The 18,616-nt window shown below is 40.3% G+C and overlaps 1 protein-coding gene across 13 annotated transcripts in view; it reads left to right on the forward strand.

Moving 5' to 3' along the window:
* The window catches only part of LOC134358493 (paired box protein Pax-2-like), a 224,284-nt gene that overhangs the window by 10,597 nt on the left and 195,071 nt on the right, over positions 1 to 18,616 (forward strand). For 4 of the 13 annotated variants that reach the window (XM_063070762.1, XM_063070757.1, XM_063070766.1 and 1 more), the window contains exons 2-5: positions 2,599 to 2,808; positions 5,473 to 5,689; positions 10,663 to 10,748; positions 18,084 to 18,206. In XM_063070762.1, the coding sequence (XP_062926832.1) occupies positions 2,599 to 2,808; positions 5,473 to 5,689; positions 10,663 to 10,748; positions 18,084 to 18,206 (636 nt within the window). Of the gene's footprint in view, positions 1 to 1,405; positions 1,532 to 2,598; positions 2,810 to 5,472; positions 5,690 to 10,662; positions 10,749 to 18,083; positions 18,207 to 18,616 lie in introns of those variants that run through there. The other 9 variants (XM_063070759.1, XM_063070767.1, XM_063070761.1 and 6 more) reach the window with 4 other exon arrangements.

An 18,616-nucleotide genomic window follows, 5' to 3' on the forward strand; every position in this document is an offset into this window, starting at 1 on the left:
TATAATTACCGCTGTATTTTTGGCGCAGGGATATCACGAGACACACAATAGAAAACAAAAGCAGGAGAACATTTGCTTGTCAAATGTCAAGGATTTAAATATACATCTATGCTCTATTTAGATTAATTTCAGATATATTACGCCTCATAATATACGAGTGTTTGGGAAACGTTAAAGAGTCAAAGTATAATCTTAGGTGGGAGGCAAGCGGGTTGATTGAAACTCCCAGGAGTTGTGCATATTTGAAGGTGGTTAGTTAACTTTACTCTTCTTCTTCGTGCTGCATGGCTTCAAACAAGACGGGGAGGGGGTGTGTTTCTCCCTCAGTAAATTAACGCGGTATGTCGCAATAATATTCAGTTTGTTACACTGTTATTGTCAATAATGTGCAAGCTGGGCTTTGGCACATTTCCCTCTTGGTGAAAGCCACAAATTACAAGAAGAGTTTCGAGGGTTTGAATTGCTCAACATACAATATAATTTAGCTCCGTCCTTCAAGATGAGGCCGATGTTTAAACCGTCGACTTATTCACTCTCAAATTTCACTTAACCACGTGTATAGCCCGAAATCATTAGAAATCTCTGAAACCACTATGACCTCTATTCTAGGGGCTTCTCAGGAAAACGTATGCATTGCTTTAATTTATGTAGGCGTGGATATGGACATGCAGAGTTCATATACGCAGCACCACACTTGATGAACACAAATAATTATCAAAAATTACTAACTGGCAGAGCAACAGCAGTGAAAAAGTACAAATTAAATTATATTTTATTATTATTTCCAAAGGAGTCCTAGGTAAATATAAAAAGACATGCCAACAGATATTCCATCGTAAAAGGTTTTTAAATTATTTATTCTAATATATCCCTGATGATGCGGCCTTTAAATAATCGTAATCTGAGATATCAAAACTAGCCTGAATTATTGATGTTGAATCTGATAGGAGTTTTGCCAGACAGTAACTTCAAACCACATATCGGAGAGGCGAGGATAGCTGCGAATAAACAAGTATTATTAGTAAGTATTTATCCCGCTCTTCCAGGGTATTCTGGAGGATAAATTGACAACTGCTGCTTGTTTTCTTTAATGCAATTGAGAAAGAGACGAGCACGAATAAATATTATCAGAGAGAGAAAAAAACAAACAAACGTGAGAAAGAGGGAGAAAGAAACTTAAAAAATTCTATTCAGGATCCTGCTTCAAAATCCATATTTATAATCTTCCGACATGGGTCGATTTCAGGGCAATTGAGAATTTGGCGAAGTCGTCTCGCATCAATAAGTTACTGTTTGAAGTGCAGGAATCGTGATCCGCCGAAATACCTTGGACACTCCTTCAGTAACACAAATAACAAACTTCCACATCACCTCAAACAAGTACATTAGCAACAAGAAGGCATTCGTGCGCTCACGTGAAAGCTCTTTGTCGCTCTGTATCGTGAAATGACACGGTCTTGTAAATATACTCGAGGGTTCGATATAATTCTTCCTGATTGCTATTACATAGCATATCGACAATCAATAACACGTAATTTACACACATTTCGAGTTTTTATAAACCCGTGATTTAAAATATTCTGAAATTCTGGCTATACTGTATGAAAGTATGCTTAACAAAATTTAAAATGAAAACATTTTGTACATGTAACTAATTGGTGTCCGTTGCCTGCGTTCCTTGTACAGGAAACGAGTGCTTTATTTTCAGAAACAGCAGGGGATATGTGTATTTATATCTTCTTAGTTCGAGGTGGCACTTATAAATTTGGTATAATTTTTCCGCTGTCGCTGAAATTGCTAGGTATTTCTCAAAACAGGGTAATTGGGGAATATTTAACCTGCACGCCTCGAATGAAGGGGAGAACGGCACATGCACACAGAATAGGAAATGCAGAGAAAAGAGAGACAGAGGAATTTTCAGTGCCTCAATCCAGCCCTGGAGGAGGGAATCTGTTGTAATTTGTTGCTTTAGCCACCCTTTTCGCACACAAATACCAAAGCTCCGTTCAACAAACAGTTTGTCTTACTGCTCCGTGACACTTCTCTCTCTCTCTCACACATGCATACATCCTCTCGCACGCCATATAATTCACAGCCGGGAATAAAATGGAACCTAATTCAAAGTTTATGCATAGTTTATTTTTTATTAAATGTCATATTTTTCTTTTACCAAAGTATGTTGAATAATTTCGTAAATTAACACTGTCACGTTATATTGTAATAGACACGCTGATATTGTGGATGGCTCACGGTACCAGATATAATTTACTGTGCACTTATATGAATTTTGATTTCGCTTAAAAGACAAATGAAACAGTAATTGACAATAATGTAGAGTTAAAGGTAGCATTTCCACGCTTTTATATTTAATATCTGAAAAATATGAAGTCAAATATATATATATGTATATATGTATATCGGTGTGTTCGTGACCACATATATGTGATTTTTTATTACATGCTTTCGATTTTTTTCCTTGTTATTTTTTCGATCCCATCCCGTCCTTCCTTCCACTCACCCTGTTCCATTTCTTTTTTTTTTCTTTTTTGCCGCTCCTCCCTTCTTTCTCCCCTTGCCCCTTTTTTTGCTCTCTTTCAGGTTGCAGTTCTACCTGGGATGAGTTCAGTTGTGTGTGTTTTGCAGGGCATGGGGGTGTGAATCAACTGGGAGGAGTGTTTGTGAATGGCAGGCCCCTTCCTGACGTGGTGAGACAGCGCATCGTGGAACTGGCGCACCAGGGAGTCAGACCCTGCGACATTTCCCGGCAACTCCGTGTCAGCCATGGCTGTGTCAGCAAAATATTGGGCAGGTGAGGGGGGATACTGCCAGAGACAAAATCACAAACGAAAACCATTTCTGTTTATTATTGTAATCTATACAGTCCCAGGGTTAATATGAGAATTGGTCAGTGGCGCCAACAATAGACCTGATTTAAGATCCAAACCACTCCCAACCATGAACCGATTAGTAGTTCCGTCTCGCACAATTCTTACAATGTCATCGTTTCCTTTATGTAAGGGACGTTCAGTCAGCACAATAAACAAATCAAATTTTATAATTAAAGTTGTTGATATCTTCTCCAGAAAGTATACAACGGAAATCAAAATATTCCAAAAATGAGAGCTGCAAAGTCCAAATTTAACGAGGAAAATCTCCAAAGGAGGAGGTAACCAGGGGCAAGGCGAGAGAAGTGAGCATCATACCAAGCACTTATAATCCGTCTTTAGTGCCAAACGGTTGAAAATACGAAACACTTACGAACTGCCATTTATAATTGTGCGCACATTCTGGCTTTAAATAGAGCAGATTAGCACCAACGGAAGGAATCACTTACAAACCAGAAAGGGAATACATTTAGGGTGGGGGTGGGTAGGGTTTGCCGCTGGTGGCCAGGCCTCCGAGGCTGACGTGGTTTATGCAGATTGCGGCCGCTGTGTTGGAACAGGTGCAGTTGCGAGGCGACTGTATATTGTTCGTTCTTTTTTTGAATCGAGTCCTCTTAAGAGTGCAGGCTCGCGATCTGACCCACTACACTGGCGAGCAGATCCCTTCCAACCAAGAATAAACCACTTTTATTAATACATGTCAATGCAGGTCAACTCCTAGGGTAGTTTTAACAATTGGGAAAAGGTAGCTGAACTCAGGGAGGAAATGTCTTTAAACCAAAGAAGAAAGTTTCCGGAATTGAGTCCTGTGTCCTAAATGTATACATATTTTAACGAGCAATGTTTCAGCTCTGACTGAACTAATGTTTGTCCCGCGAACTGTGTGCTGCGATATGCATCACCCTCCGCTGGTGAAAGAGGAATTTGTCACATTTCACTAAAATTAGAATCTTCAGCTGAGTAATATGTTAGAATCTTTTCGTCTGCAGAATAATACCATTTTCCATTCGTTGTCGGTTTAACCTAACTAGATTACTTTTAATTATAATTGACCGAGGTGTATCGGGAGATAATTCAAAGTGAAACACATAGAAAATTCGCATAGGTGATTATGGGGGGGGGGGGGGGAACTTTCACTTTGTCCGCTTCACGCTGAGCGTTTAACGCACTAAAAATCGTTGAATGTTTGGTGTCCAACGCGAATGAATACATGAGTGTTGTTATAACATCTAAGATGCCATAAGGAATCTACGGTGTGTGGTGGGAAGGGCGCGTTGGTGAGGTCCGGACAGCAAAGTACTCCGTATGTAAACTCTAAAAATCAGTCCTAGCTGATCCAGCCTGGAGAGTGGGACATAACTTCCTTCAAACGTTGCGATATTCGCCAGTAAGCTAAACCTTTATTACTGGGTGAGACAAAAAAGAACAGTGTTGCGTGTGAAATACCGCCGCTGTTACATTAAATATGATGCATTTCCTGGCTTAATCCGATATGGCTACTGAACTATCCAAAGCTGGAACCGCATTCTGTATTCGATTTGGTTTTCCGTTGAGAGTCGAAATCAAAAACACAACAAAAGAAGACAAATTATATGTAATTTATTTCCCTATTTGTGAGTTTTAACAGTTTAATCTTACTTCGGCAATTATTTTATATCATAAAACGCAATGGGGCCGGAGGGCCCGTTCCTTGTGATGGTAGGGTAAATAAGGCCGCGCTAAAGCTAGACACACAATTCATGTTCACGCTGAAATTTGCTGCTGGCTTCAGGGTTAACACCAGATAATATAGGGAGGTTGGCAATACCATTACCTGTAGTTAAAAACCTTGAACTCTTACACATTAAAGGAAAAGAGTAAGAAGACTTAGAAAGAAATAAACTTTTATACCCAGTAACATGGTTTAAAATGCCTCGAGTTTCTCTTCCTCCTAACCTTTTTCTTTTTCCATTTGTGGTCTTCCCACAATTTCGTTTTATTTTTTTGGGAGGGGGTGCAGAAGGAGGCGGGGGTGGTATAAAAAACAGAATGCTGTGTTAGGAGCCAACTACTGTTCTCGCAACTCCTTCACCAAAGCCAACATTCAGTACTAAAAGCGTTGCCAATTTTAATATTAATTATGTCCTTGCTAAAATTGTTTCTCTGTTTAGAAGAGAGGATGTGCATCGGTGCCTTTAGCTGTCCAATCTCCCAGAGACTTGATGGTGTGTTTCAGAGCAGGGAGAATTGTAACACAGACAGGTTAATACTATTGCATACATACACTGATTTATTTGCATTTTACTGTTCCCTATGCATTTTATGAGGCTGTAAATAACAAGTAAGGTCGACTTTTGCTGTCGTTTCTTTAAACTTAATTACAAAAAAGATGCAGCAATTCTGTGATTATATATGTGATACACAAAATACGTACTATAAATAGACACACACGTACTCTGAAACAACATAGACTCAGTTTTTATGTATAGTTATACAAAAGGAGGGTCTAATACACCTCCTTGCTGCTTGTTTCAACGGTGCACTAGCGAGGTGATGAAAGCACATTTTTTTTGCTGAAGTTTTACTTGTTATCTTTTTTCGTTTCTCTGGCTCTTGTCACCTATCAGATACTACGAGACGGGCAGCATCAAACCCGGAGTCATTGGGGGCTCTAAACCCAAAGTTGCGACCCCGAAAGTAGTGGATAAAATCGCCGAGTACAAACGCCAGAACCCTACAATGTTCGCCTGGGAGATCCGAGACCGACTGTTGGCTGAGGGAATCTGTGACAACGACAGTGTGCCCAGTGTCAGCTCCATCAACAGGTACAGCGGCGAATCCCGGTGCATCCTCCTCTAAAACGCAAAAAAAGAGAGGAGAATAAAATGATTTATTTTAGTTAAAAGGCTAAAAGAACAGATGCATAAATGAATACAAAATAAAAGCTGGTAACTATATCTAGTTTTTAGCCAAAACTATTTGGGTGTATTTCTTGTAGAAGGTACCAGTCAAATGTACACATTGAATTAGTCCGAAAATGGGTGTGATATTAAATATGCATTTTAGGTGACATAAATTAAAATTCCTTAAATCGAGCTTTCTTGTAAATATATGAACATTAAACATAAACAGAACGGAATGAGGGGGAGGGACAATCAAAAAGACCGGAGCTGAGGAAATGCCTGACACTGTGCAGATAAACAAATGAAATGTTTGTTGTACAATACAGACGGCAATTAATTTTCCACTGATATATTCGGCAGAAGCTGAATATTTTGTTTAAAGATAATAGTTCCAAACGCAACGGGGTTTTCAAATGAACTAAGCGGTTGAAAGACAGAATCTCTCCATCTAATTTATTTAGCAATCAGAGTAATCGCGAAAATTTTATAATTATCGACGATAGCATGTAATTCTTAGCATGGAATCCTAATCAAAACACACTAACCACCACGAATGTGGTTTCCTCTTAATCTCACCTGGGACCGTGGGGAATTATAAAGGACTATCAATGAAAGCAAAGCGAATAAGACCCGGATGCAATGGCCTTTTGGTCGTTTAATATAATTGCAAATTGGTGGAAATGTAAACTATTAAGGAGGGTCTTTCAGGACATTGATTTAAAGATTGCAAGCTGGCCGGTGGCTGGTACTTTCTGTAGCTAATATTTCAAGTGCTGGGAACGGGTCCCCTCTCAGCAACCCCGGGGGAGGGGGGCAGTTTACACACAAATAGGCAGGTTGGTCGGTCGACAAAGGTTTAGGGAACATGGGAAGGGTTAGCGCCAGACAAAAGAATTTCGAAGTAATCCACTGTCAGGGCAAAGAAATCTATGATAGAAATTTACAGAGACTGGTTTCACGAGCGTGCCCGGTAATATCGGTCCATTTATTAATATTTGTTTTATATGATTAAGATTTACTGTACAGTTGAGAAACTGATCTGTGCAAAGCAGTCCCCTAGACGACGTGATCTGTGTACCTGCCTGCCATCTCTGCCTGCCCACCTTACACCCGCTGTTCTTACCCCTCCTCGCTCCTCTTTCACTTCTCTTCACCACCCACCCCATCCCTCTACTTCCTCACTGTTCCGTCCCATTCTCCATTTGTTTCTTCTCGCTCTGTTTCACATCACCGTAAAACAATATTGTTCTCCGGCCGAAGTAGCGGACCTGAGAAGAAAACAAAGATTTTGTTTTTTTAAACGGCAAAGGGAAAGGCTGATGTTCAGAAGGTCCACTTTGTCTGAAGTTCGCTGAAAGCTTCACGCCCGCTTTTCTACATGTCCACTGAAATAATCCTTTCATTCCGACCAAACTGATCTATTTCGACGCTAAAACTCAGTAAATCTTTCCTCGGAGGCTTCTTCAATAAGAAAACAGTTTCTGAGAATAAAGATATAGACCGACAAGTTTTATGATCCTGACTTTGATTTCAAAGTTCCTAAACCCGGCCTCGTATTGCCCCTAACTTAATATCAGATACTGAAGCATGATGTGTGAGAAACCCCGAACTCATTTCCGACGGTATTCATAACTAAGGAATCCGGACAAGTATCGAAAGGCTTAATTAATTATTGATAACGCTTTCAATCCGTGCAGCAGGATTGGGAAAAAGATTTTGGACACGGAGTCCACTCATTCCCACTGCCTCATTTACGATATCTCTCCTTTTGTTAATCTGCAAACACCTCAAAGAATTGCTCTTATTGTTCACTGAAGCCAAGATTAAATGGTAAAGGCGGTTTAAGCGAATTGCCCATCGTGTACATTGTACAGATTTAGCAAAAATAAAAATCCCTGGACTGGCAATGCCACACGCTTACATCAGTAAGTTCAGTTTATATTGTGCCTTTAACGCCCGAGAGTGCGTTAACGCGTTTGACACGAGCCACTATAGGGCAACAATAGAATGTTTATGTTTGTGTGTGTGTGTGTGTGTGTGTGTGTGTGTGTCAACCCCCCCCCCCCCGACTCTCGGGAGTACAGACTGGACAAATAAATTGTCCCCTGTATCCGATTTCACTCTTGTAAAAGTGGGAAGGAAAGGAGATAAAGATATATAAAACATTTCACAGAATGCTGCCGGATCGCTTCTGCATTCTTTTAACTCTCCCAGTATTTGGCACATCAAACAATTGTAAAATAAAATTTACACGTGCACACTTCATACACTGACAATAAAGTATCCATTTGTGATTAGATTCAATAGATCGTTTTTTTTTGTCAGAAAGCAAGGGAAAATCAGTTGTGTGCGTTTTCCCGTCTGTGTCACTTCTTCAAGTGCTTAACAGGTGTTTGAAAGAACAGCTCAACGTTACTATTTGGATGTCTGCTCTTGTTTTAGATTGGAATTGCCTTTCTTCGGTGTTTAGTAAAATCTAATCCTTCTCCCTCTCTGAACCAACCGAATTTCCAACATTGACTCTTCCGAGTTTTGTGGGTTCTCTCCTCCCCCTCCCCGTCACTCACGAACTACTCGCTAGTTCCCCACAAACCATATAGAAGGGCGCTATATTTATCTTCTCATTCAATTTCAAACGATGAAAACCATCGCGATTTGATGTGCTAAATACAAGGGAAAAGCCAGTTGGAAATACAAGTTTAAAAAAAATAACTGTTCTTTCTGGCGTAACAAGGTGTGTGTGTGGAAGAGAGGTTTACGGAGAACGGGGTCGGGGGGTGGGTGTATGCTTGCTGCAAGTACGGAAGAAAGTGAGATCGCACAAGCTGGGTTGCAGAAATGAACTTTGCCTCGTCTACAGCTGCCATCAGCATTACGTTTTAATGAGATTTTTGGAGATCGGGGGCAGCGATTCACGAGAAATTTCAGTGTGTGTGTTTTTAAAGAAAGATTGGGAAAGAAAAATCATTTCATGCACGAAGTCGCTTAAAGGCGACTCCAACAGCCTTCTAACAAATGTGAATGATACATTCTAAATGGGGATTAATCGCATTAGAGAGCGTTTGTAAAACTTTTCAGCTTCAATTAAATTGGAGTGGTTTTGAAAGAAATCAAGTTGGCTGCGGGGGCTGGTGTTTATACAAAAGATTAGAATACAGCAATACAATTAAATGTATTTTTTTCGCCTTAATGAAAGGGCGTTGCTTTGCAGTGTTGGGTTTTAATTCAATATACAACGATTATCTCAGATCATTACATTGGCAAGTACACATTGTAGTTAAACGTTCTCCTTGCATGAATTTTTAAAGATTACAACTAGACAAGGCTTCATTCTGCTGTTGCTCTGCAGTCAGGAATTAGAACCAAGCGGCTGGTGGCCATTAAAAAAAAACAAGTCCTTTTTTTTCGATGCTATTGATTCCGACTCCAAGCAATTTTAATATTTCTTCAGGGAATTTTCCACAACGGCCAACTCATTAATTCACCCTTCTAAATTGCTTATTCAATATCCAGGACATGGATTCCGAATAAAGTCGGTGAATTTATGTGGTTGGCGCGAGTCAATAGGTCAAATAATAGTTATGGAGGAATTTGAAAATCCAAATAAAATATTGATACTTTTTTTTTGATAAGTCCTGTAGCTTTTGTCGTGTAGCCCCAAGGACATTACTAGGGAGATTGTGGGCGAATTTGTGGCCATTAAAATCAATGAGTGTTTGATGTATATTGATTGTTTTTATATGAACTCCTACTAGGGGATCCCAGGTGTTAGAGGTCACGCAATAACACGGAGGGGGAAAAATCAGCTTTAAAATAGTGTACAGGAAACTGTTTGGAAGAATATGTTTAAAGTGATCCGTCCCCACCATTCAGTTGATGAAGGGGTCTGTGGAAACCAATAGCGAAGGGGTCGTTAACCCTTGTAGAGAGCGGATGGAAATCAAGAGAGGGAACTTGGGGTACGGGGTCAGCCACGGCCTTAGGCACTTGTCCTCAGAAGAGGAAAATATACTTTAAGCTCTAGTCCTGATCCCACCGTTGGATGTGGACAAGGCTCGGCACGCGGCGGCGGAGAAGCGATGAGTGGCCCTCATAAAGGGCCGAACACTTGGCCGGAGAACCGGGCCCTTGCCCAGGTCCTCCTCGATAGCCTCGGGAGGAGAGAAAGTATCAAAAGAGACTAAAGCTGTGGGGAGAATAATAGTCAAGCAAAAGGCCAGTACAATGAGTAGGATATTATTTTACAGAACATCAGCGTGTCCCCTGCGATAATTAATTTATAAGTCCCAATGATTCTAAAGATGGTAACAAAATGTACACCTTTTCCCCCCTCTTTCCCGGTTCCTTATCAATAGTCTCCAACAAAATTAGTTTCAATAATCTTCATAGAAACTATTTGTTTCTGTCAAACGTATTGCTGATATAAATTGACGCCGGGAAAAAAATGCACGTGTGATAACTCACAAGCAGGTACCATATCCCCCAGTTAGTCGCTGCTCAGAGGTTGACGTGAAAGACTCAAGCCCACACATTAGCAATTTAATATTCATTGGTAGTGAACCCCTTTCAAAGTGTCATTAGTACAGGCTATCCTGTGATAGGACAAGGCTTCCAAGCAGCATTACAGCACTATTGCATTCCTGTCACATATAATTTATAGCTTTCTATTTGCATTACTTCGCTTGCAACTAATTCCCAACTTTTCTCGAGTCTCAGATCAATTAAATCACATCCTTTTACCAATACCAGGCGCCTGACGCAGTTTTGATTCTGGGAGTTCTGCCTGGGGAGCTTTGGCTACTTACACGCTCGACAACTAGATTAGCCGTGGCCAGGTAGAGTCAGTCGCCCTGATCATTGAGGTGAATTGATGTGATTTCATGGTTTGTTTGCAGGATCATTCGGACCAAAGTGCAGCAGCCTTTCCATCCCTCACCGGATGGACCCGGGACCGCAGTCACTGCACCAGGCCACACAATAGGTAAGAAAGAGCAGTCCGGGGAGGACAGCTAATTATTACACATGGAACATATTTAACCCTTTCACAAATACAGATCGAAATTTAAGACTCAGCTGTTTATGTTTACCAAAAATGCAAAGCAGATTTGGGCGGCATGTTCTTAATTGGGCACCTTCCCCCAAGGCATTAAAGCAGTGAGGGTGTAGAAGACATTTACTGGAATGACACCGGGATTAAAGGCTTCAAGTACTCAAAGAAACGAGAGAAAACATACTGGTTCTCCATTGGGTATATAAAGTTAAGAGGCAGTTATATAGGAGTCTTTAAATTCACGAAGGGCTTTAATACAGCGAATAAGAAGGTGGTATTTTCAATAGAAGATCGTGGTGACCAGAGGATTCAGAATTACAATCATACTGTAAAGAATCAGGAGCACAGTGGTGTGATCTGGAATGTTAAACCAATCAGATGAGGGTATTAGGTACATATCTGAAAGGTAAAATTCTTAGGGTAACGGGGAGGGGAGTGGCAGTGTGGGATTATCTGATTAGCATATGTAAAAGTCCATTACATGCATAAGGACCATGGTGTTTTCATAATATGATTCATGATTCTGTAGTTTTATCCCTAATCCATCACTCTAATTCACCCAGTCTTTTAAAATAGATATAATATGATGAAAGATGTATAGATTTGCTAATATGCATTATGCAAACATAGATACCTATTTGAAAATATATATTCTGTAGAAAATAAAACAGCCCTAACTTAATTTTATTAAGAATACCACCTGCCTTGAGGAAACAGAATGCACTTAAAGACTAGTCATTGACTTTACATTTCAAATATAAGTGTAAGTTAATTGTGGTCATTGAAACAAAGTGTATTTATGAAATGCTCTATGTACTGTTGTACCTTTAATAAATTGCAATGGAGTGTAAATGTAGTGAGAACATTTCCCAGAAGCTCCCAAGAACATCGCTGTGAAGTGAAGCTACTTAACAGAAGAATTTTGGCACTTTGGGTACTTCCATAATTTCTAAAACAGGATTCAGAATCTTAAGTTAATATTCTGTGCAAAATATGCAACCCTGTGTAAAATACAAGAAGTCTGGACAATGGATTGGAACTGCTGTTAGATTTTGACTCATATATGGATGTCAACCCTTTTCTCTGCTAATTCTACCCATCTTTCAGTAAAGCTCAAGCTGGATAGCGCACTTTGTATTACAGGCTGTTGTGGCTTGATTCTCTAGTGAATCTTGCAACTACAATGATCTATAGGGGAAGATGTTGCTGAGTGTTCTAAATTGCCAGCAGTATATGCCATACCTAGAGTGCATCTTCTGTCTTTCACACATGCCAACATTGTGAAGTTCAAAGTAAACAATAGTGTTGTCTCTATTATATTTTCACCATCACTAGGAAATGGGGCTCATTTTCTGCAGAGAAAAATTCACCCTGTGCTTCTTCGTTTGGATACAAATGAAAAAGTCAAAAGACGAAAGACCAGATCTTAAAATTGAAAGGGCAATTCATTCCCAACTATCCTACATTTAGAATATTTAAAAAACTCCCAATTTAAGTGTAATAATTGAACCAAATAATCATTATTTGTAATCTTTTAATTTGGGCTCTGAGACCATCTTATTTCAACACCAATTGCAGCCATCTGTTTGATTTAACAATTTTAAATCAACAAAACCAGGTGCAGTAAAAATTAGCCCTCTGATATAACGATGTTCCAGTAATGATGAGGAGTGGCATCTGCGTTTGAACAGTAGAATTACCCCTCTGGTCTGGTAATGTTACTATTGCCAATGCCAGCTTTGGGACAGGTCCTTCCTCGACCTCCAAAAGTGTCGGCTGTGCCTTGGTAACATACCAGTAATTAATATTAGAGAGCGCAGAGCAGATTTACCAGTCTATGAAGGAAATCAATTCCAAGGAGAGAATGGTGAAGTTGGCAGTCTCAGCTTTACAATAAAGAGTGTTCAGGGGAAATTCATCATCAAATGATCTTAAAATTTGAATGGAGCTTTGATAGAGAAATTAACAAAAAAACATGGCTGGGGAATGGTTTAGAGTAGACTGGGTAAGATAATTGAGAAGAAAGGAGATACCAAGTTACACTGGGTTGTCCTGGTATGACATGAGCTGCCTTGGTTTCAGATTCAATAGCAAATGTATAAAGTAACTCAGTATTATGCTGGAAAAAGGAAAAAGTGGCCAGTTTATTAGATACACCTGTACAGCTGCTCCTTAATGCAAATATCTATTTAGCCAAACATGAAAAAGTTTAGCTGTTGTTCAGACCAAATATCAGAATGGAGAGGAAATGTGATCTAAGTGACTTTGACCATGGAATAATTTGTGGTGCCAGATGGGGCAGTTTGAGTGTCTCAGATATTGCTGATCTCCTGGGATTTTCACACATAACCGTCTGTGGAGTTTACAGAGAGTGGGGTGAAAATGTAAATATACAGTGAGCAGCAGTTCTGTTGGCAAGAATATCTTGCTAATGAGAGAGGTCAGAGGAGAATGGCCAGATTGGTTCAAGCTGACAAGGATGTAACAGTAACTAGAATAACCATACGTTATAACAGGACAGATGGGCAGAAGAGCACCTTTGAATGCACAACATGTTAAATGTTGAAGTGGATGGGCTACAGCAGTAGAAGACAATGAACATGCATTCAGTGGCCACTGTATTAGGCAGAGGAGGTACCTAATAAATGGGTCAACTGGGTTTTGATATTCTGAAATTCTATAATTCTGTGACTCTTTAGTGTGTGAAGCCCTCTGCATCTCCTGCTTGTCAACTTAAATAAGACCCTGAGCATTGTGTCATCAGGCTTTCCAGTCATGAAGGTTGCCACAACTGAGTTTCATCCCGTCCACCTCCAATGTTAATACTTATGACAGGGGTCAGTAATCTGGGATAGGAGGCCCACCTAGATTTTTAACAAAGAATGATGGGGGACATTATAGGATCTCTCTGCAGCCTTGTTTGATATAAATGTACTTGTTTCATCTAGCTTGCGTAGCTCAGTACCGATCGCATCAGGCAATACCTTGAAGACTGCTCAAGTATTAAGGAATTTGAAGTCAACACAGCCAGTGCATGGTGGGAGTTAACTGTCTGGGTAGGGAGTGATTCTTGATAAACATAGTGAGGGCCGAAAGAAGTTAAAGTTGGGGGGTGGGCTTCAATTGCTTTGCACTTGTTTTCATAGATGGTGCTCCTACTGGGATGATTTATAGATTATCCTAGCTGGGGTAATTGGTGTAATTTTACAGTTACAACACAGTGAGATGCCGTGCATACACTCCCTTAAAATGGAGCAGTTACTGACGGCAAGATCACACAGATCTGTTTGAATAGTACAGGAGAAGAACAGCTTGTAACTGAAGACAGGTGGCTGATTGTTCCTCTCATCCTTTTGACTACTATTATCCGTCATATTGTGTAAAATGATTTGTGTGGCTCAAACAAGATATATGTATAATATATACATTATATATATACACACACACACACACACACACACACACACACACATAGTCTATCTCTTCGATTTCTATTTTGTGCAAAGTGTTTCCCAATGAAGTAATCTAATGAGTTTGGCAACAGCATGCTCAATGTGAACTTGGCAAGATTGAATGGGGTCAGGGCAGCTCAGGAGAAATCAGATGAATGGATAATTATGTAAAAACCAGAAAATGCTGCAGATACTCAGCAGGTCAGACAGCATCTGTGGAAAGAGAAACAACTAATATTTCAGGTCTTCGAACCATTACCTGTTGAGGCAGTGGTCTGATATCTCCTGATCATCCTATTGGAGTCCTGCCTCAGACTAGGAACAGACGCTTCTGTGCTAACCTTGGCTCACATATGTGGGAACAGACAGGAAGCAAATGACTGTCTTCCTGGCTGAGCTACACTTGATCACATTATCTCCAACTTTAGTCCACTATCTCCATTGTTTTTGATGAACCTTCAGAATTTGACTCCAATAAGTAGTTGTTGAGGGACTTTGAGCAAAAGTGTAGGCAAAATTATTTCAGTAGACTCATATCTGTTGGGAATAGGCAGAGAGTGAGAAAGAGAGAGGGCGGGGATGATTTAGTAATCAGTTAGCAGACACTGTATATATCATGTTTATAACATTACATAGTTCCACACACATTCTAATTAGGAGGTATAGGGACAAGAGATATTTGGTTCCTTGAGTTTGTACCAGCAGTCAAAATGATGGCTGATCTGTGACCTAACTTCAGGTATGTGACATTATCCCATATCTTCTGTTTATAACAGTATGGTCCCACTTAGGTTTATGTCAAACATTGCCAAATAATACATCATAAGTAATTTTTCAATTGTTTTTCAAACTATTGTATCATATGTTTAGACTGTTGAGTGTGGTTCCACTGCGTGATATCATTTAAACTTTCAAAATCATGAAGCTAGGCTGAAGCTTCTTGCACTGAACCAATGTGTGAAGATTGATAGGAAACAATGGTATTCCCTGTAGATTTCAGCACAGTTCTGGTCTCATCTGTTAAAGGAGACTTCCTGTAGTGCAATTTTCTCCAATTTCCATTTTGCCCATGCCTTTCTTTTGTCTAAAGTTAGTTTTATGTATACCGGCAGTTCCCTGGCAGTTTGAGAAGTTGAACTCAGTGTTTAAGGCACTAATCAGCATGAAACATAGCCAGATATCTTTCAATTATTGCCAAAAGGGTAGGATGATCCCTGATGTAACAAATCAGAGAACTGAGGTTCCATTCTCTGTGCTGAGTTAACTGATAGAAAATTGGGCAACTCGGGCAGTTCTCTAAATTTCTAAGGATGGGCATTTGAGCTTTGGAATGAGTATTAGCTGGGTGCATGTTGGTTTACAGCTGCTCAGGTTGTTATGCTGCCAGTCAGAACACTGAGCCATCAAGGTTTACTGTCTGTCCTGAGTTGAGCTTATTGGCAGACTCACTTAGAACAAAGGAGGTGAGACACCTGTCTGGTCCTAGTATACAGCCACTTAGTGCTGATTATCATACAGCCCTCAATTATACTGGTACCTAAGAAGAACGTGATAACCTGTCTCAATGACTATTGTCCAGTAGCATTTACATCCACTGTGATGAAGTGCTTTGAGAGGGTGGTGATGAAACATATCAACACCTGACTGAGAAGTGACTTGGATCCACTTCAATTTGCCTACAGTTACTACAGGTCAACTGCAGATGCCATTTCATTGCTTCTTCACTCCATCCTGGAACATCTGGAGAGGGAAGAGGTCAGGATGCTGTTCATTGAAAATAATTTGGCATTCAGTACTATCTCTTCAAAACTAATCAATATGCTTCAAGTCCAAGGCCTCAATACCTCCTTGTACAACTGAATCCTCGATTTCCTCACTTGCAGACCCCAGTCAGTTCAGTTTGGCAACAGCATCTCCTCCACAATCTCTCTAAGCATTCCAAGGCTGTGTGCTTAGCCCCCTTCTCTACTTGCTTTATACTTATAACTGTGAGGCTAAGCACAGCTCCAGTGTCATATTTAAGTTTGCCGACAACACCAATGAGTGGTGCCACAACTACAACCTTTGTCAGGAAGATCAAGGAGCTGATTATTGACTTCAGGAGGAGGAAAATGGAGGTCCATGAGCCAGTCCCATCGGAGGATCAGAGGTGGTGAGGATCAGCAACTTTAAATTCCTGGTGTTATCATTTCAGAAGCCCTGTCTTGGGCTCTGCATGTACATTCAATTCTGAAGTAAGTATGGCAATCCCTCTACTTTCTCAGAAGTTTGCAAAAAGTTGGCATGTCATCTAAAACTTTGGCAAACTTCTATAGATGTGCGGTGTAGAGTATATTGCCTAGTTGCATCATGGCCTGGTACGGAAACAACAATGCCCTTGTACAAAAAAGCCTACAAAGAGTAGTGGACATGGCCCAGTCCATCACAGATAACACTCTCTCCACCACTGAGCACATCTGCAAGGAGTGATGTTGCAAGAAAGCAGCATGAATCATCAAGGTCCCCGACCATTCTGGCAATGCTCTCTTCTCACTGCTGCCATCAGGAAGAAGGCACAGGAGCCTCAGGATCCATACCACCAAGTTCAGGAACAGTTATTACTCCTCAACATCAGCCTCTCAAACCAGAGGGGATAACTTCACTCAGCTTCACACACCCCACTATCGAACCACTCTCACAACCTACAGACTCACTTGCAAGGACTCTTTGTGTCATGTTCTCAATAGTTTTTTGCTTAGTTACTTTGTGTTATTATTTTTTCTTTCTGTTTATATTTGCACAGTTTGTTGTTTTTCTTTGCACATTGATTGCTTTCCATCTTGTTTGGTGTGGTCTTTTACTGATTCTATTGTGTTTCCTGTATTTACTGTGATTGCCCACAAGAAAATGAATCTCACAGTTGTATATGGTGACGTATATGTACTTTGATAATAAATTTACTTTGAACTTTGAAGTAGGTGTGGCTGCATAAGACAGACCTTTCAATGCTCATGTGACTGCAGCTGCTGAGGGACAGAAAGAAAATTGCTTGACCCATGAATAGAGGGTGATGACCTTAATGCACTCTGCTTCTTTTAATGTCCTTGTATGAAGGATCACTGCATAGTACAAAGCCAGTCATTTTTCTGAAACCAAGTACCATGTAATTTGCCTTACCCCCTACTCTGTTCAATAATTATATTCTTTTCCATCATTTTTGTCAGAGATTCATTGTTCCACCTGGGATTGTCTCCTTCCAAGTTACTATTTTACTTTTTTATAATTTTGTCTCCCCATTCCCACCAGATACTTCATCTTACTAGGCTGGAGATCACTGAGGAACCAGCTTGCCTCCAGTACTTTGCCCAAGTGGTCTTTATTCATGTCTGAGTTTTGACAGTGAGTATTGGCCAACTCTTCATCCCTATATAAGGTATTAGACCTAAATCCATGTCAATCCATGTTCAGAACTCACCTCTATGCATTTTCTAGCAGAGGTCACTGGATAATGATCAGGACTGGGCAACCATCAACCTGCCCCAACCCCATCTTCCCAGCCTGCCTTATAAACCTAGACAACACTCTGAGTTGCACAATTTTCCATCAGTTAATTCAGCACAAAGAATGTAACCTCAACTCCCTGATTTGTTACATCAGGAAGCCATATTTGGTGATGTTTCAAGCTGATTAACACCTTGGTTTATGAGTTAAATAGAAAATAGTTTATTCTCTTTTATCACCATTACATACTTGGTTTTCTTTACCAGGTTATAGAACATAGCAAGTTAATCTGGGAAAAAAACAACTGTAAAAAAAAATAATTGATTCCTTTCAGTCCCCAGCACAAACTCCCCACCTGTATCCTCGGCATCCAATGATCCAGTGGGATCGTACTCCATCAACGGGATTCTGGGCATTCCACGATCAAATGGTGAGGCCAAAAGGAAACGTGATGAAGGTAAGAAGGAAACATGATACAGCTTTTTGTGCTGTCACCTGTAGGGCAGCTAGTGTTTCTGGCACCGTGGCTGTGTGCTGCCCATCTGCTCTCTAATCATCTTCTAGTTTACACACGGTTTAGGCTGTTGGCTTCAGCCAGTCTGCAGATGGGGTTTAATGTTTATTATGGAATTCAGTTCCGCGATCGGGTTTGTGTAACAGGATCCGCTGCAAGGTATTGGACATTAGGAGTTCATGGTTGGAATCAGTTCAACATTCTATAGCTTTAATAATAGGACTGATGACTCTATGCCTCTATATGTTTTTACAGTGGTGGTTAGCAGTCCCAACCCATCCTTTGGTTGTTGTCTGTTGGTGGAACGTGCTGATGATTTTACATGGAAGTACTTGCTCTGTACATTCGTAAAG

Source organism: Mobula hypostoma, chromosome 18 (assembly GCF_963921235.1).
Source record: "Mobula hypostoma chromosome 18, sMobHyp1.1, whole genome shotgun sequence".
NCBI lineage: Eukaryota > Metazoa > Chordata > Chondrichthyes > Myliobatiformes > Myliobatidae > Mobula > Mobula hypostoma.